Raw genomic sequence first — 25,971 nt, 5'->3', positions numbered from 1 at the left:
GCAGGGGACAGACCATGTGCCAACAGAATTCTGCACGCCCAACAGAATACAATGAAAAAGAATCCGAGGGAGGTATTTTTTTTCTTAAAATCTGCTTTTCCTGTCAATGTTACAGAACATTGCTGGTCACTGGCTCCAAGGATGACAGGCTGTAGAAAGCTTTACTCGAAATACGTAGAAATTCTTTTGATGCAATGTTCCCTCTAATTTGCAAAAAAATCTTGTGCTGTGCAGTTTTTGCCCAGTGACAACATGTGCACACTGAACAATTTCTTCAATAAAAACAGTATTAACAAGCCAGTTCTAAAATCTGCAGACAAATCATAGTAAGCTCCATGTCATCAACACCGTCTGCATCAGAAAGCAGAAAAGGAAATGTGATGGTATACGATCATGAAATATACTTAACATGCCAACGAGGTAGAGGGTGACAACCTTTTGTGTGCTAGTAGCAAAAGATGTGTGTGTGCACGGACACCTGAAAGGGAACATTGGTTCTATGTTCTGATTTGATGAGACACTGAGCTCAACACTACTTCCACAAGTCACTTGTTCTTATATGTTGCAATTGGCTTGTCTGTGTGTGTGAGTAGGTGGGTGGGTGGGATGGATGGAAAAGGGGTCTGTTTTGCTGTTGTAGTTTTGTTTTGTTGTTATTATTGTTGTTGCTTGTGTTCTGTGGGACATTGTGGGAATACTATGTTCGATCTGGAATGTGAAATGACACTAGCACAATCTTGGATGTGCTGGTTGTTAATGCAGATGACACACTTCACTGTGTGTTTCAACGTGCATGTGACAAATAAATCTGATCCGAATCTGAAGGTGATGGGTACTACCATCCTACAATAAGTAGAATTTTCTCCCTTTCCACCAAGATAACCAGTTTCTGTTGCTTAATCACACTCCTTTCATACAGCCTATCAGTCTGGGATGTAGCTGTTCCCATTTGTTTGCTTCATCATCCTATACTTTTCCTTAAACAAATAGTTTATATTAACTGCTTGAAGAATGCAGGTATAGAGGCGTGTAATTTTCCTGAACTTAAATGCAGTCTACAATTTAGTCAGTTTATATCCTTGCTGCTTAGAAGGTGAGGGTGTGTAAATTCCAAATTCATTTGGCCTGGTAATCTGCAATTTCAAGCTTTCTACAGTGAAATTCACAGCAACCAAATCATTTATCTATCCAGTAGTCTAACAGACCTGGGCTGACAAAGGAAACTGGACAAAGTAGAACAAGAAATGAACAATATAAAATTTGCAATGTCTGATTGTGATTCTTGTGAAACCTTGTTCTGTGTGCTTATTATCAGGGAGAAGCCCTGACTTTCAGGGTTGTGATGAAATTGAGGCTAAGCATGCCCACCTTTTTGAAGGAACAATATTGAAGCCACATCACTCCGATATAAAAACCAAAATTTTAGGAGAAACAAAACTGAAAATATTGGTGAAGGGTGGGGGCAGGGGAGGAGGTCATCAAGTAGAACAAGCTGATAAATTGAGTAAGATAGAATGAATGGTACATAAGACAATGAAAAATATAAAAGGAATTATCATCCCATTAACTCTGGTCTCAGAAAAAAATGTTGAAAAACATTGCTTTGAAGAAGCAAGATCCCATACTATGCTGCATCTTAATGAACAGTTTAGAAATGTGTTCAAATATTAAACTGAACTCCCACATGATGAGCACAACAGACACATTGCTTATTGCAAAATGGTCCATTGAAAATTCTGGTACCTGGTAATCTTTACAAAATCAAAGTTTCCTTCCTTTGATGTCAATGTAAAACCAGTTTTCTACTGGTTAATCCTTATCAATACATGAATTAAATATATTGTTTCCAAACATTACTAAATTTCTTCATTAGTTATTAAAAGTGCATGCCAGCTATTCTGACAGTTCATAAAGGTATTCTAACTTTTGACAAGCCCTTCTGAAGCCCATCCATAGTTTAGCTGAGCCCAAATTTAGGCACATTTTTCAAATGATTATTCACCATTATATTTTAAAATAACCTCTTAAAATTTTTTGCCTGAATAAGTTCTTTCCTAAAGACATCTATATCTTATTCCTTCTCTTAAAATATGCTGGAAACCTTTAAGAGAACTCTTTTTTTAACCCCATAAGAAGCTTGTATCCTTGAATATTGATCTTGGATTGTTGACCATCCTTCTCAATCACCAGAATGCTATGGTAGGAATCAATTGCACTGCTAGTTTAATTTTAATAAGAGATGAAAGAGGGGCTGAGGCTAAGCTAAGGTCTTCTTTAGTGTATCCTCCTTGGTGATCAAGATGTACCCCATGGGATCTTCTTCACCAATATTGTGAGCCATCTCTTTACTGCCTATGTAATATTTCTCTCTCAACTTTACAGTTAAACGTTCAATTTAAACATACTCTCAGTGAGGTTCATGTTCTTTGATCTCACTTGAATTTTTCTTACACACTTTTCCTCAGCCTCGCTTTGTCAAAGTCAAAATATAGATGCCTGGCAACATCATCTTTTATCTCCTACTACTGGAGAGAGCAATTCCTCTCACACAGTCCTGACATAATACGCAACCTATAAAGGTAAGAGTTGAATTTATTGAACCTTGACAATGCTGACAAAGCTATTGGCTCATTAAAATATTCATCACTAATGGAATTTATTGAATATCAGAAAAGCACCAAGTCTTTCATTTGTACAGAATATCAATGTCAATGGTTTAAACAATATTACATCTAGCTAGGACACATGATCTCTCTAAATTTCTTCCACTAATGATAATGATCAAACTGATCTCTGTGCTAAAGATATTGGACAATCATACTTGAGGCACTAAATTTAAATTGCTTTCTGCCCAGCTAACTACAGCTCATCATGTGTATTAAAAAGATCATTCAGGTGATGTGGTGACTCCTGGTTAGTTGGCAGATATAGTTTTTAATTGCCCAAAAAAAGATTGGGTTGGAAGAAATCAGTGGCATTGCTTTGATACAATTGAAAGCAACAACAAATCAATCATGATGGAGTTATCTATAGGTCAGGGCAGGTAAGATAATATGTTTTGAATTGTTAGTTGAAATTTGCGGATTGCCCATACACTGAAGTAGTTGCTGAACACTATTTCCACAAACTTTCTGTACTATTTCTGTTTTCAGCCAATGCACTAGTTTTGTATTGGCTGAAAATGGCATTCCTAAGAATTTCCTACTAATTATAAAAAAGTTAAAAATAAGATTTAGTAAGCTTGCATTGAAATTTTAAAAGTTTATTTCACTCTGATTGCATCCATACTGCTGCTGGTTTACATCCAGATGTTATGGGAGATGTGGTCTCAATATATTTTAGTAAAACAGTGCTCTGGGAGAATTATTCCCTGCGAATTATTCTCTTCTCCCAGAGAAAATATTACCTTTGGCTTTCTTTTTCTGTTGTAATACATAGTTCCACCTTATAATGAAGCACCTCTCCTGGCTCTGATAGCTCATCAAGAACTATGTTCCTTAGGAGAAGTATTTGGCCATATGGAGAATAAAGGCAAAATTGGATATTTCTCAGCATTTTTTGAAAAGGAAAACCGAAGATCTTTTGTGAGGGCCTGCATGAATTTCACTGGAATCCTGGACTGCAGAATTGCTCTGCATTCTCCAGTATTTTTTTCTCTTAGCCAAATCATGCATTAATGTATATTCTATGTTAGGAATTCCCCTACTCGGCACCTTAGTATCTATTTCACTTATTTGTTAAATTTCCTCATTTTTGTACCCTTTGGCAGCTATCCACATGAGCAAAAGTCTAAGAACCATTCAGAGAAAAAGAGTAAACTCAATATTTCTTACTATTCTTACAGGTTATTGCTATTATACTTGGCTTGTCAAGCCACACATGTTAATTTTACAGATGCAAAATACAGGGAGAAGCTCTCCATTTCTAATTCCCATGGCTAAAAGAATACTATATGCACTAAAAATTGTCCAAAAGATTCTTCTTTTTCTGTTTTCTACGTGGTTTCACATTGCTTCTGTCAGTCATATTTCACTAACCTGAAATACTTATACTGTTACGTTTAGTGGAGACTGTTAAGATTTGCACAGTAAATATAGAAGTTTGCAAAACCTCATAATTATAATTTCTCTTCTCCAGTTAGGTCAAATTTATTTTTTTTAAAGAAGGGCATGGTTAGGAAATTAACTATCATGGACAACTTACCCCTATTAATGTAAACTTTTGAAACATTTAAGTACAATTGACCTCACAAGGTTGTTTATCACGGAGGATTTGTTAAGGACTGAATTAAACATCTTATTTTTCTCCTGTTAGATTGTAATTTCTTGATTAGTCATTTTTTCCACTGACAAATACAATCTGTAACTCATCAGGAGAGAGCACATTGGCAACAGATGTTCTCAGTAGGCAAAACACATATTTATTTATTGCTGATGCTAATTATTTATTAGCTAACAATTTTGTAACTCTACTGGACCATAACTTCCTAAAATTTATAAATTAAAGTTGACATGATGTAATGGGGTCTTGCTAACAACACATTCTTTTATTGCCAAGTAAATGGGAAGCCACAGTTTAATTACAGTTCTGTAATAATGAATGGCCCACAAAGAAAAAGAAGTCTTTCAGAGGCAGTCATCTGAACCAACGTGATTATGCCTGGGAAAGTAACACAGAGTGGGTCATGGGGCGGGGGGTGGTGGTTAGGGGAGGGGGTTTGTCCTGGACTGTGGCTGCACCTGGGATCCTTGCATATGTCTTTTTTACATTGCAATGACACCTCAGTGGTGAGCATGCCTTAGGTGCTAAATAGCTGAGGCCTCTGATCCCTGAACATATCTGATAGGGTTGAAAAAAGGAAAGTCTGAGACAGGGTTCTATCATAGAAAGGCATCTGAAACACTGATGTAAATAATTAAAGAAATGATGAAAAGCAAACACAAATCATTAAAATGTAAAATATAATCTGGAGGTTGAAGGCCCATCTGTGTGTGTGTGTGGGGGGGGGGCAGAGTGCGTGATGGGAAAGGAATTTGTTATGTTGTTCCTGCTTGTTTTATGTTGTTCTCCTGAACATTGTGGTAATGCTATGTTGGCACGTGAATGTATGGCAATACTTGCAGGCTGCCTCCAGCACAACCTCAGGTTGTATTGATTGGTAACGCAAACGACACATTTCATTTGATGCACGTGATTAATAAGTAAATCTAAATCTAAAGTTTTGTTTTCAAAAATTATTTACTTATTGTTATTGCCCATTCTGCAAGCTGAGAATGGATGAGGAATTTACTCTTTGCCCTACTATGATCTGACATAAAATCAGAGAGGTCTTTCTCGCGGCCAGACAAGATCATGTTGGTGGATTCCACACAATGGAACATCATGATTTAATAAATCCAAGACTTAGTCATAGATTTCTGTAAATCCTCCATTTAGTTTAGTGCAAATGACTGAACATTAGTGGTTTACATATTATCAGGAAGATGTAATCTAAGTATGGAGGCCATTTGCCAGAGGAGAAGATGTGTATGGATGTATATATGTTTATGTAAATATGTAAAGGAATCTTTGTGTCCATGTCAATGACTTAGTATCATCTGTGATGTTGTTGCTAGCACCGATTCCGAAATATATAATTCTGAAACCTACTCATAGTTCACTCCTGTGTTATATTTAAATGCATCTGCTGAGCCTCAGTCCTCCCAACATTTTAGAGTGGGTTTGTTTAATGATGATCACATCTCACTACCAGGACTGGATTGGACCCTTTGATCAAAAACTGCCTGGACTTAATTATTGTACTATGTTGACTCAGGCTGTGTTTGGCTTTCATAGCTATTTTTAAAAATTGCTATCAATTAAACAGAGATGAAAGTGGTTGGTTGGAAAGTAAGTCTGCACCAGATGACCAATATGACAAACATCCATATTTGTTTGCTGGCAATTTTGAAATATTCATCTAATACAAAGAAGATGTGTCTGTTGAACAGTTTTGTTTGGTGTTGTCTGACAACCCCTGTGTGCACAAGATAAACCCCTGCCATACTATTCTACATGAACGTGATCTGGATTTGAACAGTATTCAATCACTCATAATAATATATTCTACCCTTTGAAAATTTATTGGCCTCAAATGACTTATCAAGAGTTGTGGATTTAATTGACGTTTGGCTCCCAAATAAAATAATTGGGGGGCAATAGCTATTAATTAGAACATTCTTAAAATATTATATTGTCCAAGAAATAGTTTGGCTTGGTATGTTCAATTACGACAAATGCAAATTATCTCAAAGGAATTTTCCTTTTTGTTCTATCCTACTCATTCTACTATCAATCCTCAACCACTCCATTGCTGTTAAATGGAAAATTATTGCTAATAATTTTATCCAAACTTGTTCTTTTAAAAATGCATACAGTACATTTGGCTGCTTGTGTGTGTGTGTGCATGAGATGTCTATTAAAGTAGATAGCTAGAAAGCGTACAATGGACCCAGCTGCGGAGATCAGAGCCAGACTGGAAAACATTTTTTTGATGGCAGTGCTGCCTGATCGGGCTAAACAGATAATGACTTTAAAATTGCTGTAATCTGGTTCCACTTATGCATTTTTTTTTGTGGCGTTATTAGAATACTGATTTTAAAGCTATTAAAAATAATGCATAAGTGTTCAAGGCCAAGAAGTTGCTTGCAATATTCTTTTTTGTAACTGTTACCAGAACGCAGTTGTGGGCAAAGGGAATGTCAAGCACATTAGATGTTTGCACATTGATATTCAACAGTTATTTCCAGGTTTTAAGTATTTCTAATTTCTAATATACCAATCAATAATTTGCTGAAAGGACAATTTCCACAGGACCTTTGATGTAAATGACACAACAAATGGATTGTGGTGAGATGTAATGGCTTGGAACGTTGTTTTCCCCATCTGGAACTTGGTTTGAATTCAGTTCAGACCACTCTTCCCTCTCTCAGGACTGCTAACAACCCTAAATGGAAAGGTAGCCATTAAACCAACTCCACAGGATCTAATCTCAGAGCAGACAATTATCCTTAGTTGGACTCCAGTAAGAATTAAGTTGTCAGTGATATTCAATGCATGGCTGATAGCTCATCTTGAAAGCAGAATTAAAACACATTCTTCTGGCAATGTGGAAGGAGATTTCCTATATCAGATACAGCACATCAAGAGTGGTTGATATTAAAATGAAAAGAATATAGAGAATCTGTTCCTATCTATCATTATTTCTTTTTCGATTTAATTGATACCAAATTCATTAAACAGCAAAATCTCAGTGATTCATGATAATGATTTACTGACAGTATTACTCATATTGAGTAATAGGAAGGAATTTTAGATCAGTGTATGCTAGCACTTAGAACTTAAGCCAGTTCAATAGCAGCTTATAATATTTTCATCATGGGAAAAACTTGCATTATGACCTAAGATAATTAATATATTGGCATAAAATTTCACAATTATGTTAATTATTTTCAAACAAAACCAATTTTACTATGATGAAAAGATAGTACAATACAAAAGACATACAATTCTACACATGAAATGTCGCAAAGCTGTAAGTCTAATAGCATTAGAAAGAGCAGATTCAATTTACTGAAATCATATCTGCATTGCAGAGTCTAAATTATCAGGAGAGATCATACAATATAGGGTTTATTCCCTGGAAATGATAAAGTTAAGGGGATAATTTGATCAATAGTTCCTTTAATTTCAAAGAATGTATACAGTATACAACCTGAAATAACCCACCCCTTCACCCTCCACCACCACTTCTTTATCATTTCCTGCCAGTCACCTTATGTACAGACACTCCTGTGCCTAGTATCAATTTATGGACATACAGTCAATCCATGTATGTAAGTTGTCTTATGTATTTATATTTATTGTGTTTTTTTTATTATTGTGTTCTTTATCTTATGTTTTTTTTTGTGCTGCTTCGGATCTGGAGTTACATTTATTTCATTCTCTTTTACATTTGTGTACTGGAAATTGCATTAAGCAATTTTGATCTTGAATTTTGAACTCTCAACATTCTTTGAGCATTAATAAAACAAGATATTGCATTGAGATGTCCATAAAGTTTCAACTAAAGGGGTACCATTATGACACTAATGACTTATTCAAATCTATCAGTCTCTATTTAAAAGGTCAGGATACCTGAAGCCTGATAACTGGTTGTTCCAGTGCCGATTTGCAGCCTTTTAAGTTGGGGGTGCCACAGTAGCGTAACGGTTAGTGCGATGCTATTAAGCTCGGGGTATCAGATTTCAGAGTTCATCGCACCGTCCTCTGTAAGGAGTCTCTGTGAGTCCGCCTTGTGAAATACATGGGTTTTCTCCTGGTGCTCTGATTTCCCCTCGCAGTCCAAAGACATACCGGTTAGTAGGTTAACTGGGCAGTCTAAATTGTCCCTTGAACAGGTTAGGGTTAAATTGCGGGTTGACGGGGTTTGCTAGGTGGCAAGGCTCGAATGGCCAGAAGGGCCTATTCCATGCTTAAATGAAATACAGAACAAATTGGAACTCTACCAATTGTATTACAGTAACTATAAAACTGTGTATTAGTTATTGATGGAGGAATTCATCCAGTGTATGCTGCCATGTTCTTTTCATTGACAGTAAGCCAACAAAATCAACACAGAGCTCTAGTGAACTGCCTTCATACAATGTTTCTGATTATTGCATCCCCAAATTTTCATTTTCATTGTAACATTCAAGATGATTGTTGATACCTTCAAATTCTTCATAGTTCATAACTTGTTGAAGTAGTGAAAGCATTTCATTTCGTTCCCAGCCATTTCTGGCATCTCAAAGTCCGAATGCTTGAAACCGCAGTGAGCAAAACAGTTCTGAATTGGCTTCCTGATTATTACTCGGCAACTATCAGTGACAAAAATCATTGCTTTTTGAACACAAACATACACAACTGATGCTATTTAAAAACTGTTTCCTCTAAGCATGGTGTGATATCTAAAGGCCACACGCGCATATCTCCTGTCCCAATTAAGTGGCATACTGTCCCAAAAAATGAAGCAAATTTTTGTAATTTGCTCTATTAGTTTTGTTCTTTAAGATTTATCTGAAATAAACAGCTGCCCCAATTAATCGATGGCCCACTTAACTGGAATCCACTGTGCTTGGTCTAAATTGTCACACAGTATTTAACCTACACAGGCGCATATTTACTAATGTATGTGCAATCAATTTCAACTTTTAATCTTTTGTGGTTGAATGATTGAAGAAGCTAATTCTGTTCCAGATGTTCCTGGGTTTCCTCTGGTTCTCTGACATCAGTAACATTTAAGATTAAGTTTCTCTCTATAAGCTAAAGGCTAATTGAAGCCTCTGTTACAATAAGTGTAATTATGGGATTCAATAAACATGGGATAGAAAGCTTTTTTTCTGAGGTTACCATATTTCATACTGAAATGACCCTCAAAGTGTTGACAAGTGTTATTACATGATACATTACACAAGATCAGACAACGTATTTCATTGGAATAGCAGGAATTATGCTCAAGGCAGTGTACAAATATAAAATCTTCCAGTATACATTTTTCATCAAGGTTCACTGGGTCCACATAGATCATCTTTCAGCGATAGAAAATGGAAGTGTAAATCTTATTTCATCTATTACATAATGTATGGATTGCTTCAATTGATGTGGATTGGGTTTGGCAATATTTTTTGAAAAGTATGTGGTGTAATTCCTGTGAATCACCCATAACTAATTTAGTAAGCAATCTAAAACTATTTTGCCTGTGCAAGCAGGAATCTGAAACTTTGCTTTTTATCGTTGCAATTTAAAAAGTTACAGCATAAAGTGGACTTCAAGAAAATCACTTCAACTCGAACTAATTGCTTAGGAACTTTTCAAGCGCCATCACACTAATGATATTAGTGCATTGGAATGTACTACTTGAAAGGATGATGGAAGACAAAGTAGCAGGAACTTGAATGTGAACTTCAAACTTGCAGAGTTTTAACAACGATCGGGACTCATTGGAGAGCTCTTTTGAAGAGCCAGCAAATGCATGATATGCCAATTGGCCTCCTATTGCATTCTATGATTAACGTAAGCAGAAAGCTAATTGGGTCTTTGGCTTGGTAATATTTTTGCTTAACTGGCATCAAGAAGCTGAAATGCAGAGCTCTATTTTCCTATACAGGCAAAAATGAGTCAGATTTGTTGGGCAGTATGTCATCATATAGCAAAACTTCAGAGATCAATTGTTATAAGATTCACATTGCATTTAAGTTACGTTTATATTTAATGCAGGAATATCGCACTGCCTTATGTATTATTATGGAGTCATGTTGATAAGCGTGCGTGAGCTATTTAAGTTTTTATAACTTTGTGACCAGTGACATCCCAATGAAAATATGCTTTGAAAAGAAGTGAGATCAGTCCTGTAAAATCTAGTTCAAATCTCCGTAACTCTCAAAATCATTTGCTTTTAGCACACTTTGTTTACTGTAAGAATACCTTCACAAAGCATATCTACAAGGAGTGCCGCCAAAAAAAAGCAGGGTCCATTATCAAGGACCCCCATCATCATGGCCATGCTCTCTTCTCGCTGCTGCTATTAGGAAGGAGGTACAGGAGCCTAAGGTCCCGCAACACCAGATTCAGGAACAGTTATTACCCTTCAACCTTCAGCCTCCTGAACCAGAGTGGATGACTTTACTCACCTCAACTCTGAACACTTATATATTTGTTTGTTTGTTTGTTTGCGTTTTACACAATTTGTCTTCTTTTGCATATTGCTTCTTTGTGTGCAGCTTTTCATTGATTCTGTTGTATTTCTCTGTTCTACTATGAATGCTTGCAGGAAAATAAGTCTCAAGGTAATTAATGGAGATATATACAGACTTTACAGAATAAATAAATTTATTTACAAAATAAATACATTTATTTTGAACTTTGAATATTCTTCATGTGGCATGGACAAGCAGTGAAAATGATCCTAAAGAAGAGAAGAATGGGAATAACAGTCTTAAAATTCAATGTTACCCTTTGCTAGCACAATGGTTCTTTGGAAATTAACAAGGATAAAAGTGCCTTCTATTTGATTGTTTGTGAGGGAAGTACTGTAAAAGGAAGAGAATAACATTCTTCTCTTTTGTTCTCAGAGATGTTGGAACAGGGACTGAACCAATTAACCAGGTTAGTGAACTTTAGAAAATTCTGCTTGTACAACTTAAAGCTGCTAATCTGTATACTAAACTTTATTTCTATTTTTCTTAAGTTATCCAAAGCAAAGGGAAGCTTCCAAAGATGAAACCTACTGGAAGGAAATTAACGCTGCCATGGCCTTAACAAATCTGGCACAGGCAAAAGGCAAAATACAAGGAACAACCAGCTGTATCATTCAAAAGTCTTCACATATTTCTGAAATAAAGACTTTGAAAATTACACCGGGTAAACCATTTTAAAAAAAAGTTTACGTGACTTAAGACATTTCAGAAGCAAAAGTATTCCATGTAAGTGTATTAAAGAAAGTGCTGAAATCAAATGCTGACTCCTGGCTCTTGAGGCCAGATTAGAATAAATCTTTTTTTAATCTAATATTATGTGTATTAATATATGTAGGATTTTGCAGCAGTAAGTATTTTGTAATTGCACACATTTCTGCTGTTGTTGACCAGCTTATTTTTTTTAAACATGAACTGACTGTAAATTGTTAAAACAGTACAATTTCTATGAAAGTATTAACTTATTTTATATTACTCAAATTAATCTTTGACATCTCATGTTGATGCTGTCAACATGAATATAAAGTAATATAAGTAATATATCAATAAGCTACAAGTTGCACACTGAAAGCATTTCTATCACAGTGAAATTGTACTTTTGTATAACAAGATCAGTTCCATATTGTAAAGCTCATTTTTGACAAACAAAGCAAAAAGAAAGTCGACAACAGAGGAATGTACATTGTGGTCCTGAAAAAAACATTGGGATTGTACTGGCATGTCACTTTATTTTGACTGTACTCTAACTCTGTTGATATTGCTTTGCCTCAGAGAACACATGTTAAAAGCACATGAGAACTGGGAAGTCATACAGATCCAAACTGTGATCTAATTAGAAGCAGCTACCTTTTGCACTCAGGATTCAGCTGTGCCAAATGATTAGCCAATACTAAGCTGGAATGTTCCATAATTACGATGTACTCAAACAATTGTTTTCCATGATGACAGTATTCCAATTTAAAATATGAAAAAAATCTAATAATGTAAGTTACAACTAGTGAAATGACAAACTATTATGACCTTTTGCATTAAAAACCTAAGCATTATGAATATAACAACATAAAGAAGTAGAAAGCTGAACATTATAGGCTGACAAGCACAGAGAATTTAAAATACAATCTAATACATTGGATTGGAATTTTTCCGAGGAGATGGCTTGCATACTTACATCCAAATTTCTAGCTGATCTCATTAACTAAGGCTGAAAGGAGATGTGACTCAGAAGAGACCAGTAAAAATAATCAAAGCCCAATGACTGAGTTGAACTCACATCAAATATGTTTTTCAAGTATTATAATTAGAGTTTCAAGCCAACTATCAGTCATGCACATGTGTAAGAACGTGCAATTGTGGAAGTTTTTCAGTTTTTGAAGTAAATTATGCTGAATAATTAAAATGCTTTCAAACAAACTGAAATAAAAATGTAATTCTCAGAGAACATAATTTTTTAATCTGATCAAAAAATAGGAATAAAATATTGGTTAAACTTACTGTTGTCTTAGTCTGGATTTGAACCACGGTGCAGTTTATTGGGATAAGGTTGTAATTCCTTTAAGGACAAGCAATAATTACATGCATAACGTACTTGTATCCGAATTACCTCAGCCATTTTTTGATTTTTCATGAACTTTTTGTTTTAAATTCCAAGTACGTCTGGGAACAAATGAAGGGGGAATTTGACCCCTCTCTTGGTTGCTACATTGGTCCTTGAAGCATGCTAGTATACTACCTATTTCGTGGTCAGGTGGACAGGGTTGTGGACTTGTTAGGGTACAAGATCTGACTTGAAGAAATCTCACATCCCTTCAGCCTGCCTCAGGATATTGACAACTGGTGGAAAATGAAGAGGCTGCATGTGAACTTTTCAGTCTCACTTTCTAACTTAATTAGCAAGAGGCCAACTTTCCCATTACATTCCTAGCATTACATTTTTTCTAATATCTGGGTACAAGCATAACCAGAATTTTATAATAACAAAGGAAATAATTTTATGTAATATTTCTTAAAATTATTTCCTATTTTTGAAGTGTAAAAAAATTCCAATGTAATATTTTGGGGCCATCCAGTGTAACTTCATTCCAAACATGCCCTTCTCTTTGTGCAATGAATAATGTATTTTGAGATGTTATTTGTAAATATTTTTTTTACCTTTTGTGCAAAATGTTAAAATTTGCAAATTGCAATATGCCCTTAAATGTAAAACAGATAACTGACCTATTATTTTGGCCTGTATAAAAGAAAACAGCTTTAAAATAAAAGCTCTTTATGGTAGTGTCTTTTTTAATATATCACAGTCAACTAAAATATTAGTTTCAATTGTTTGTGTAGTTTCTGAATATATTTAATTGCTCTGTTGTGTTTAATAAGCAGTTTATTGCATATATTGTTATAATTATATAAATTATCAGAACAATAAACTAAATGCATGACAAATATGATTCTTGAATCAATACACTTACCAGTTCATTGTATAATTACATATCATCAATGGGTTTAAGATCATTACTCTGCAACAATTACTTATTTTCCACAATCCATGCATAATACCACCCTGTGAAGATTCCTACTCTCCCTCTTAACTTTTGCGGATGATAAAAAGATAGGTGGAGGGCAGGCAGTGTTGAGTAAGCAGGAAGTCTGCGGAAGGACTTAGGCAGATTCGGAGAATGGGCAAAGAAGTGGCAGATGGAATATTGTGCAGGGAGGCGTATAGTCCTGCACTTTGGTAGAAGGAATAAAGACATAGACTATTTTCTAAACAGGGAAACAATTCAAAAATCAGAGGTACAAAAGGACTTGGAGACCTTGTTCAGGATTCCTGAAAGGTTAACTTGTAGGTCGAGTGGGTGGTGAGGAAAGCAAATACAATATCAACATTCATTTTGAGAGGACTAGAATATAAAAGCAAGGATGCAGTGCTGAAGTTTTATAAAGCTTTGGTCAGACCACATTTGGAGTATTGTGAGCAGTTTTGGATCTCTTATCTAAGGAAAGACGTGCTGGCATTGGAGAGGGTCCAGAGGAAGTTGATGAGAATGATCCCAAGAATGAAAGGGTTAACATATGAGGAGCCTTCGATGGCTCTGGGCCTATACTTGCTGAAATTTAGAAGAATGAGAGGGAATCTCATTGAAACCTATTGAATATTGAAAGGCCTAGATAGAGCAGATATGGAGAATGTGTTTCCCATAGGGATGGAGAGCAGGACCGGAGGTCACAGACTCAAAATACAAGGACGTCCATTTAGAATAGAAATGAAAAAGAATCTATTGAACCGATAGCCACAGACTGCTGTGGAGGTCAAGTTATTGTGTATATATTTTAAGCATATGTCCTTGATTAGTCAGGGTGTCGAAGTTTACAGGGAGAATGGGGTTGAGAGGGATAATAAATCAGCCAGGGTGAAATGGCGGAGTGGACACAATGGGCCGGGTGGCCCAATTCTGCCCCTATGACTTATTTTCCTATGGTCTAAAATATCCTCTGAAAAATATGTGTGATCTTTAAGCAAAGGAGGCAAATTCTCCGTGAAGTTTACTTCTTCATAGGTTCTTAAAGATATAGAGCACTGAAGCAGGTCTTTCAGCCCATCGAGTTCATGATAACCATCAAGCACCCATGTTTACACAAATCTTACTCCAACCTGTTTTCCCATATTCCCTTCAATTTCCACCACACATCTACAGACTAGGGGCAATTTACTAGTAGGCAATTATAAAATTTAAAGCATTTGGGATGTGGCAGGAATACGGATAACCTGAACAAAATGCATGTGGTTGCAAACTCTACACAAGCTGTACCCAAGGTCCCAAATGAACTTGGGTCTCTGGAGCCGGGAGGTAGTATCTCTACTCCTGTGCCTCTCTTTACCAGAATTTCATTTACAACTGCTAGAGTTTCTCTAAAGCTATTGATCTGTCTGAACATACCACTACAATGCCAACACAATCTGTTGGATCTATCCAACTTGTTTCTAATAAAATTGCATATCTGACTATCATCGTCGAAGTTTTGGATGTCTGTACACATTGTGCTAATACCCATCAAATTCCCTGCAAAAAAAATCATGAAATTACCTTTGGAAGAAAGCTATTGAGATTTTCATGCACAATCATGTGTGACCACAGGACCAGCCTAAGTCTAGCCAGATTTGATAAGATGCTTAGAATCATAGAAACATACACCACAGAAACAGGACCTTTCAAGTCATCCATCTTGTTTAGGGTGATTGTGATCAACACTAATCCCATTTGCTGCATTAAACCCTAATCACTGAATGCTTCTTGTATCAATACTTCTCCAAATGCCTTTTAAACACTGTAATTGTACCTGCCCTTACCATTTCCTTAGGCAGCTCATTGAGAGGAGCTTCATCCCTAATCAGACGGCAGCTAAGCACTTTGATTTCCATCCAGAGGAGAGAATCCCAAGATTTACTAACCTGGCATTCTCACCTGTGAGAGCAAAGTCAGAAGAGGAGTCATGTGTGTCAGGAGAGCCTGGAGAACTGCTGAGATCACCGGTGGTCCATCGGTGTCCTGTCAGTGTGGCAATCCCCACTCATCCCTGCAATATTGAAAGAAAAAAAAAAATCACATCTTCACAGATATATGTGGGTGAGATATCCACCATTGACATTTATTGTAAGGCCATTATAAAGATCTGAAGTGCAAAGTAACAAAGTGTCTTAGTTCGTGATTGGCAGAATATTAGAATCCAGCTAAAGGAGGTAGTAAGAACTGTCTAGTTATGCAGGACATTGGTGTGACCGGTCAGGAGGACAATGTATAGCATTAATCTCCTCATGTAAAGAAAGGTTATAATGCATTGGAAGCAGTTCAGAGAAGATTTACGAGATGTTGAAGTGGGCGGGTTGGCTTATGATGAATGTATGGGCAGGCTAAGCTGTATTTGCTGGAGTTTAAAAAACATTTGATTGAAAACATTTACGCAAGATCACAAGGGATTTTGACAGGTTGTACATGGGAGAAAATGTTTCCTCCTGCAGAACAACTCATAACTAATAGTCACTATTTAAAAACAAGGAATTTCATATTAAAGACAAATATTTGAGGATCACAAGTGTTTGAAACTCTTCCTCAAGTAGAGTCTTTAACTATTTTTAGCCAATCCATATGGATGAATAGATTGTTTCCAAGGAAGTGGGTGAAAGGTTACCAGAATGCAAATTTGTGGTTACAGTCAGATCAACTACTATCCTATTGAATGGCAGAGCATGTTTGTAGAACTGAGAAGCCAATCTGCTCCTCATTCATATGTTCCTATGTATAACTGGGCTTATATACTCTGGAATTTAGAAGGCTGAGAGGGGATCTTATTGAAACATATAAGATTATTAAGGGATTGGACACGCTGGAGGCAAGAAGCATGTTCCCACTGATAGGTGAGTTCAGAACCAGAGGCCACAGTTTAAGAATAAGGGGTAGGCCATTTAGAACGGAGTTGAAGAAAAACTTTTTCACCCAGAGAGTGGTGGATGTATGGAATGCTCTGCCCCAAAAGGCTGTGGAGGCCAAGTCTCTGGATGCTTTCAAGAAAGAGATGGATAGAGCTCTTAAAGATAGCGGAATCAAAGGTTGTGGGGATAAGGCAGGAACTGGATACTGATTGTGGATGATCAGCCATGATCACAGTGAATGGCGGTGCTGGCTTGAAGGGCCAAATGGCCTACTCCTGCACCTATTGTCTATTGACCAAATGGGTCACTATGTTATGGTCAACACAGGTGACTGTGTGGAGGAGCATGTTAGGCTTGACATCAGTACTCCTTCAGTGAACGTTGGTGTTAAGATATAGAGTGTGAAGAGGGACTGTAAAGTTAGCAGGCTGCTTAGGGAATATTTTTCTTTACTGAGGAATCCTTAATAGCCTGCAGGTGAATGCTTCCCCCCACCAAGCTCTGCTGGGAGATGAGGCTGCTGTTGTTCAAATTCAGCTGCCCACAAAAATTCATCCTAATGTCTGCTTCATAGTGGCATCCTAGCATAGTGGTCAGCACAACGCTTTACAGTACAGGTGACCAGTGTTCAGTTCAGACGCTGCCTGTAAGGAGCTTGTACATTCTCCCCATGACTGCATGGGTTTCCTCTGGGTGCTCCAGGTTCTTCCCACAACCCAAAGATGTACTGGTTGGTAGGTTCATTGGTCACTGTAAATTGTTTCATGTGTAATGTCCTGATTCATATTTTTACTGTTATCCTGTATGTATTTCATTTAGCAGCTCTGTAAGAGCAGTCTGTTCTGTTTTCATGCTTGCTTGGGTTACTGTTGAAGATAAGAGATGAGGAGAAATGTGTGATATCCAGTTAGGATGGTCGAATTGAAGGGGAGGTTTCTGGTGAGGGACACTAAGGTTGGGCTTGGGGCTTTTGTTCGAGAGGAGATGAAGAGAGAAGACGCTGGGGAGAGCGTTCATAGCGTACGATCCAGTGGGAGACCTGTTTGTTCGAGACGGATTGCGAGTTACATTCGGAAGGTGGTGGGAGCTTTCACGTTGACCGAGGGTCCAGCGCGCGAGTAACAGAGATGCTCAAGATGAGCTCCAGCTTGTGTGCATTTGACTGTTTAATTAGAATGGGCCCTTTTCTTTATGTTATTCCTTACTCACTCTTTAGTTAAGAACGATAAATATAATTCCTTTAATCGTATGCAGTCCACTGTCTGTTATTCTGTGGCATTAATTTGTAACAGGGTAGCAAATGGCAGCATCCATGCAAACTGGGGTTTGGGGTGGGGTCGACTGCGCCACAATCTCACAAGTTTGGCGGGGCTTGAGGTTGTCTGGACTTAGGCAGCCAAGGAAACCAGGGTGTTTCACATGATTAGGCTAGGATTAAATCCATGATTAGGAAATTGCTGGGTGGTGTGACTCAAAGGGCTGGAAGGCCTACTCCACACTGTATCTCAATCAGCAACCAATAAACAAACAAACAAACAGGTCTACCAAAGACGAGGAATTCTGCAGATGCTGGAAATTCAAGCAACACACATCAAAGTTGCCGGTGAACGCAGCAGGCCAGGCAGCATCTCTAGGAAGAGGTACAGTTGACGTTTCGGGCCGAGACCCTTCGTCAGGACTAACTGAAGAAAGAGCTAGTAAGAGATTTAAAAGTGGGAGGGGGAGATCCAAAATGATAGGAGAAGACAGGAGGGGGAGGGATGGAGCCAAGAGCTGGACAGGTGATTGGCAAAGGGGATATGAGAGGATCATGGGACAGGAGGCCCAGGGAGAAGGAAAAGGGGGAGGAGGGGGGAAAAAAGCCCAGAGGATGGGCAAGGGGTATAGTGAGAGGGACAGAGGGAGAAAAAGGAGAGTGAGAGAAAGAATGTTTGTATATAAATAATGGATGGGGTATGGAGGGGAGTTGGGGCATTAGCGGAAGTTAGAGAAGTCAATGTTCATGCCATCAGGTTGGAGGCTACCCAGACTGAATATAAGGTGTTGTTCCTCCAACCTGAGTGTGGCTTCATCTTTACAGTAGAGGAGGCCGTGGATAGACATGTCAGAATGGGAATGGGATGTGGAATTAAAATGTGTGGCCACTGGGAGATTCTGCTTTCTCTGGCGGACAGAGTGTAGGTGTTCAGCAAAACGATCTCCCAGCCTGCGTCGGGTCTCGCCAATATATAGAAGACCACATCGGGAGCACCGGACGCAGTATATCACCCCAGCCGACTCACAGGTGAAATGTCGCCTCACCTGGTAGGACTGTCTGGGGCCCTGAATGGTGGTGAGGGAGGAAGTGTAAGGGCATGTGTAGCACTTGTTCCGCTTACAAGGATAAGTACCAGGAGGGAGATCAGTGGGGAGACAAATGGACAAGGAAGTCGCGTAGGGAGCAATCCTTGCGGAAAGCGGTGGGGGGGAGGGAAAGATGTGCTTAGTTGTGGGATCCCGTTGGAGGTGGTGGAAATTACAGAGAATAATATGTTGGAGTTGGACCCGGAGGCTGGTGGGGTGGTAGGTGAGGACCAGGGGAACCCTATTCCTAGTGGGGTGGTGGGAGGATGTAGTGAGAGCAGATGTGTGTGAAATGGGGGAGATGCGTTTAAGAGCAGAGTTGATGGTGGAGGAAGGGAAGCCCCTTTCTTTAAAAAAAGAAGACATCTCCCTCGTTCCGGAATGAAAAGCCTCATCCTGAGAGCAGATGCAGTGGAGACGGAGGAATTGCGAGAAGGGGATGGCATTTTTGCAAGAGACAGGGTGAGAAGAGGAATAGTCCAGATAGCTGTGAGAGTCAGTAGGCTTATAGTAGACATCTGTAGATAAGCTGCCTCCAGAGATACAGAAAGATCTAGAAAGGGGAGGGAGGTGTCGGAAATGGACCAGTCCTATCTGAAGATGACCAAGTCACTGTCCTGACACATTTCAATCATTCTTGTTCTCCTCCCCCCTTTCTTCTTTCTTCCATCACCTTCTGCCTCTTTCATCAATCAATTTCCAAGGTCCCTGCTTCATCCCTCCCCCTCCAAGTTTCACCTATCGCCTGGCGTGTCTCTCTCCCCTTCCCCAACCTTTCAAATCTACTCCTCAGCTTTTTTTTTCTCCAGTCATGCTGAAGGACCGCGGCCTGAAACGTCAGCTGTACTTTTTTCCATAGATGCTTCCTGACCTGCTGAGTTCATCCAGTATTTTGTGTGTGTTGCTGAAGCCAACGTCATCTTGTTTTGAAGTTCTCATTACATTGAGTCAACTCCATTGAGTAGGCTTTGGTATTTAGAAACATAGAGAGAAAACCTACAGCACAATACAGGCCCTTCGGCCCACACTGTTGTGCTGAACATGTCTCTACCTTAGAAATTACTAGGGTTACCCATAATTTTCTAATTCCTATTTTTCTAAGCTCCATGTACCTATCCAAAAGTCTCTTAAAAGACCCTATTGTATCCGCCTCCACCACCGTTGCTGGCAGCCCATTCCACACACTCACCAGTCTCTGCATAAAAAACCTACCGACATCTCCTCTGTACCTACTCCCAATCACCTTAAACCTGTGTCCTCTTGTGGCAACCATTTCAGCCCTGGGAAAAAGCCTCTGACTATCCACACGATCAATGCTTCTCACCATCTTATACACCTCTATCAGGTCACCTCTCATCCTCCGTCGCTCCAAGGAGAAAAGGCTGAGTTCACGCAACCTATTCTCACAAGGCATGCTCCCCAATCCAGGCAAGATCCTTGTAAATCTCCTCTGCACCCTTTGTATGGCTTCCACATCCTTCCTGTAGTGAGGCAACCAGAACTGAGCACAATACTCCAAGTGGGGTCTGACCAGGGTCTTATATAGCTGCAACATTACCTCTCGGCTCCTAAATTCAATTCCATGATTGATGAAAGACAATACACCGTATGCCTTCTTAACCACAGAGTCAACCTGCGCAGCTGCTTTGAACGTCCTATGGACTCGGACCCCAAGATCCCTCTGATCCTCCACACTGCCAAGAGTCTTACCGTTAATACTATATTCTTCCATCATATTTGACCTACCAAAATAACCACTTCGCACTTATCTGGGTTGAACTCCATCTGCCACTTCTCAGCCCAGTTTTGCATCCTGCTGTAACCTCTGACAGCCCTCCACACTATCCACAACACTCCCAACCTTTGTGTCATCAGCAAACTTACTAACCCATCCCTCCACTTCCTCATCCAGGTCATTTATAAAATCATGAAGAGTAAGGGTCCCAGAGCAGATCCCTGAGGCACCCCACTGGTGACCAACCTCCATGCAGAATATGACCCATCTACAACCACTCTTTGCCTTCTGTGGGCAAGCCAGTTCTGGATACATTTGCATGTTCAACATTGAATTCCCAAAGCAGGCTCTCTATTACCTGCTCTATTATGATAAGAGATTACCAACCGAACAGATGCTGAGATTTAAGAAAGTGCTTAAAGTCTTTTGAGAAAATTGAGGGGATTACCTGTATAGCTAAAATGAATCCCAAAAGACTGCCAAGATGCCACAATGCTTAGATTCATGTTAACTCTAATCCTCTGATTAGGTAATGACAGATCATTTGCCCTTGGTTAAGTTCAACTTCTGTGCTTATTTCAGAACTTAGAACTTAAACTATTCTACTTCACCAAGCCCAGCTTAATTTTTAAAAATGCACCCAAAATTATAACATATGTAAAAGTATCTTCGGAGTAATCTGCATATAGTTAGATTTTTTTTTGATTTTCAGTTTCATGCCCTAAAGGTCTAGCTTGGCAATTGTTGCTAAAATTTTATCTTAGATGGATCCATTCAGTGCAGAGTAATTATTTTCATTCCTTTTAATGAACATTGTTTCATTGTTTGAATTTTTGATTCAATATGCATTAGTTTACAATGACTGTTATTTAAACCCACATCAGGGGTATCTCATTTAGTTTTTCCAGTTTGTTACACTATTCATTAATGTACTGAATTTGAAATACAATTCTTTACCTCAGATGACCTAGCTCATGCTTAAAATTAACAACTGACTTAACATCAGATGCCTATGGCAATTCTAAACTCCCACCATGCTTTGTAGATGTTTCACCTATCTTCAGACGTAAAAGGTCTGGCTCTAATTTTAGCCATTGCCAATGATATCCTTCTTTCTTATATCTTGAAAACTTCAGTCAATTCTCCTTTGATTTTTTTTAATTCCTGAGAACCTAGTTAGTATTCAACTTGGTAACTTGCCTTTTGGAACCCTAGGTATCTTGGTAAAACTATGCTAAACTCCCTCAGAAGCTTTAGAAACAAAACTGTTCCACATACTTCAGGAATAATGTATCGTTGGGGCATAACTTCTATTCACTTGTATTCTAGCTTTGAAGGTTAATATCAAAATAGGCATTTTCACTCTATATGGGCAACTCATGAACTTGATTAAGTTTTTTGAAGAATTAGTCAAGAAGTCTGATTAGGACAAGGAGGTAGAAATGATCTATTTGGATTTCAGTAAGGCCCTTGATAGATTTCCACATGGTGGGCTGCTCTGGAAAGTTAGATCATAGGGGATCCAGAGAGAGCTAGCTAACTGGATACAGAAATGGCTTGTTGGTAGGAAGTAGAATGTGATGGCGGAAGTTTGTTTTTCATGCTCTCTGACCCTATGACTTTAAGAGGTCATATACAGTGCTCTCATTGACTTCCTAAATTGATTCAATATTAGTTTCTTTCAAATGAGTAACATGGTACCTTCTTCATCTACTGTAAATATTGCTGCAAAGTAATTAATCAACATGGATACCATTTCCCTGTTGCATTTACAATACCACCCTTACCAGTTTTCAATTGTTCAGCATTCCACCTAAATATTCTTTGCAAATACAGTATCATTGTAAAAGAAAGATGTTAACTTTGATATTCTTTGCAAATGTATTTCCACTTTTGCAATTCTATTACAGTTGCTCTTTATACAGTATGTTTTGTCTGCCTTGTATCTCCCACAGTTACGAACCTCTGTATCAGTTTATGTCTTTCAATTGTGCATTTCAGTCTTCCACAGCTTCTTTTGGAAAGTATTTCTGTTTATTGTAATGAGTAAAAATTGGTTGTTTGTAATGTCAATTTTCAAATATCTGCCACTATTCTTTCATATTTTACAATGGGCATGGAGAGGATGGTGCAGGAAAAGGGCAGAGCAAAGAGAAGATGGTGCTGGGAGAGGGCAGTGCTAGGAAATTGGAGTGCAGGAAGAAGGTGGTGCAGGGAAAACATGGTGTGGAGAGAAGTTAATGCGGACAGGGAAAGGATATTACATGGACAGGATGGTATGGGGAGAGAGTGGAAGAAGGTGAAGGTGGTACAGGGAGAGGGTGGTGTAGGGAGAGGAGGAGAGAGGGTAACAGTGGTACAGGGAGAGGATGGTAGAGGGTCAAGCTGGGACAGGGTAACAGTGGTACAGGGAGAGGGTGGTACAGGGTGAGAATGGTACAAGGAAGGATGTCACAGGGACAGAGAGAGTAGAAGAGGGTGAAGGTGGGGCAGAGGGAAGTTATGATGGCGCTAAACCTGATAGAGGTGTATAAGATGATGAGAGGCATTGATCGTGTGGATAGTCAGAGGCTTTTTCCCAGGGCTAAAATGGCTGCCACAAGAGGGCACAGGTTTAAGGTGCTTGGGAGCAGGTACAGAGGAGATGTCAGGGGTAAGTTTTTTATGCAGAGAGTGGTGAGTGCATGGAATGGGCTGCCGGCAATGGTGGTGGAGGTGGATACGATAGGGTCTTTTAAGAGGCTTTTTGGATAAGTACATGGAGCTTAGAAAAATAGAGTGCTATGGGTAACCCTAATAATTTCTAAGGTAGAGACATGTAAGGTGGATGAGCTTAGAGCATGGATTGATACCTGGAAGTATGATGTTGTAGCTATTAGTGAAACATGGTTGCAGGAGGGGTGTGATTGGCAACTAAAGATTCCTGGATTTCATTGCTTCAGGTGTGATAGAATCGGAGGGACAAGAGGGGGAGATGTTGCATTGCTTGTCACAGAAAATATTACAGCGGTGCTCTGGCAGGACAGATTAGAGGGCTCGTCCAGGGCGGCTATTTGGGTGGAATTGAAGAATGGGAAAGGTGTAGTAACACTTATAGGGGTGTATTATAGACGACCAAATAGGAAGCAAGATTTGGAGAAGCAAATCTGTAAGGAGATAGCAGATATTTGTAGTAAGCACAAGGTTGTGATTGTGAGAGCTTTTAATTTTCCACACATAGACTGGGAAGCCCATACTGTAAACAGGCTGGATGGTTTGGAGTTTGTAAAATGTGTGCAGGATAGTTTTTTGCAGCAATACATAGAGGTACCAACTAGAGAAGGGGTAGTGTTGGATCTCCTGTTAGGGAATGAGATAGGTCAGGTGACAGAGGTTTGTGTTGGGGAGCACTTCGGGTCCAGTGATCACAATGCTATTAGTTTCAATACAATTATGGAGAAGGAGAGGTCTGGACCCAGGGTTGAGATTTTTGATTGGAGAAAGGCTAACTTTAAGGAGATGCGAAAGGATTTAGAAGGAGTGGATTGGGACAATTTGTTTTATGGGAAGGATGTAATAGAGAAATGAAGGTCATTTAAGGTGAAATTTTGAGGGTACAGAGTCAGTATGTTCCTGTTAGGTTGAAAGGAAAGGTTAAAAGTCATGGTTTTCAAGGGATATAGGAAACTTGGTTCGGAAAAAGAGACATATCTACAATAAATATAGGCAGCATGGGAGTAAATGAGGTGCTCGAGGAATATAAAGAATGTAAAAAGAATCTTAAGAAAGAAATTAGAAAAGCTAAAAGAAGATATGAGGTTGCTTTGGCAAGTAAGGTGAAAATAAATCCAAAGGGTTTCTACAGTTATATTAATAGCAAAAGGATAGTGAGGGATAAAATTGGTCCCTTAGAGAATCAGAGTGGACAGCTATGTGTGGAGCCAAAAGAGATGAGGGAGATTTTAAACAATTTCTTTTCTTCGGTATTCACTAAAGAGAAGGATATTGAATTGTGTAAGGTAAGGGAAACAGATAGGGAAGTTGTGGAAACTATGATGATTAAAGAAGAGGAAGTACTGGCACTTTTAAGGAATATAAAAGTGGATAAGTCTCCGGGTCCTGGCAGGATATTCCCTTGGACCTTGAGGGAAGTTAGTGTGGAAATAGCAGGGGCTTTGACAGAAATATTTCAAATGTCATTAGAAACGGGGATGGTGCCAGAGGATTAGCGTATTGCTCATGTTGTTCCATTGTTTAAAAAGTGTTCTCTGAGTAAACCTAGCAATTATGGCCTGTGAGTTTGACGTCAGTGGTGGGTAAATAGATGGAAAGTATTCTTAGAGATGATATGTATAATTATCTGGATAGACAGGGTCTGATTAGAAACAGTCAACATGGATTTGTGCGTGGAAGGTCATGTTTGACAAATTTTTTTGAATTCTTTGAAGAGGTTACTAGGAAAGATGACGAGGGTAAAGCAGTGGATGTTGTCCATATGGACTTCAGTAAGGCCTTTGACAAGGTTCCACATGGAAGGTTAGTTAGGAAGGTTCAATCTTTAGGTATTAATATTGAAGTAGTAAAATAGATTCAGCTGGATGGGAGATGCCAGAGAGTAGTGGTGGATAACTGTTTGTCAGATTGGAGGCCGGTGACTAGTGGTGTGCCTCAGGGATCTGTACTGGGTCCAATGTTGTTTGCAATATACATTAATGATCTGGATGATGGGGTGGTAAATTGGATTAGTAAGTATGCAGATGATACTAAGATAAGTGGAGTTGTGGATAATGAAGTAGGTTTTCAAAGCTTGCAGAGAGATTTAGGCCAGTTAGAAGAGTGGGCTGAAAGATGGCAGATGGAGTTTCATGCTGATAAATGTGAGGTGCTACATTTTGGTAGGACTAATCAAAATAGGACAAACATGGTAAATGGGAAGGCATTGAAGAATGCAGTAGAACAGAGGGATCTAGGAATAATGGTGCATAGTTCCCTGAAGGTAGAATCTCCTGTGGATAGGGTAGTGAAAAAAGCTTTTGGTATGCTGGCCTTCATAAATCAGAGCATTTAATATAGGAGTTGGGATGTAATGTTGAAATTGTACAAAGCATTGGTGAGGCCAAATTTGGAGTATTGTGTACAGTTCTGGTTACCGAATTATAGGAAAGATGTCAACAAAATGGAGAGAGTACAGAAAAGATTTACTAGACTGTTGCCTGGGTTTC

The 25,971-nt window shown here is 38.7% G+C and overlaps 1 protein-coding gene across 2 annotated transcripts in view; it reads left to right on the top strand.

The window, feature by feature from the left end:
* mkxa (mohawk homeobox a) overlaps positions 1 to 13,618 on the top strand; it is a 42,998-nt gene extending 29,380 nt beyond the window's left edge. Inside the window, exons 6-8 of one of the 2 annotated variants that reach the window (XR_010017298.1) lie at positions 2,466 to 2,579; positions 11,151 to 11,184; positions 11,267 to 11,370. Coding sequence is in view for 1 of the 2 variants with exons in the window: in XM_063042405.1 (XP_062898475.1) it covers positions 11,151 to 11,184; positions 11,267 to 11,453 (221 nt within the window). In the remaining variant the exon portion in view is untranslated. Of the gene's footprint in view, positions 1 to 2,465; positions 2,580 to 11,150; positions 11,185 to 11,266 lie in introns of both variants that reach the window. The other variant, XM_063042405.1, reaches the window with a different exon arrangement.
* Positions 13,619 to 25,971: the final 12,353 nt, after the last annotated feature.

The sequence above is a fragment of the Mobula hypostoma genome, chromosome 3 (genome assembly GCF_963921235.1).
Source record: "Mobula hypostoma chromosome 3, sMobHyp1.1, whole genome shotgun sequence".
Classification (NCBI taxonomy): Eukaryota; Metazoa; Chordata; class Chondrichthyes; order Myliobatiformes; family Myliobatidae; genus Mobula; species Mobula hypostoma.
This window is presented reverse-complemented; position numbering and strand designations above follow the sequence as displayed.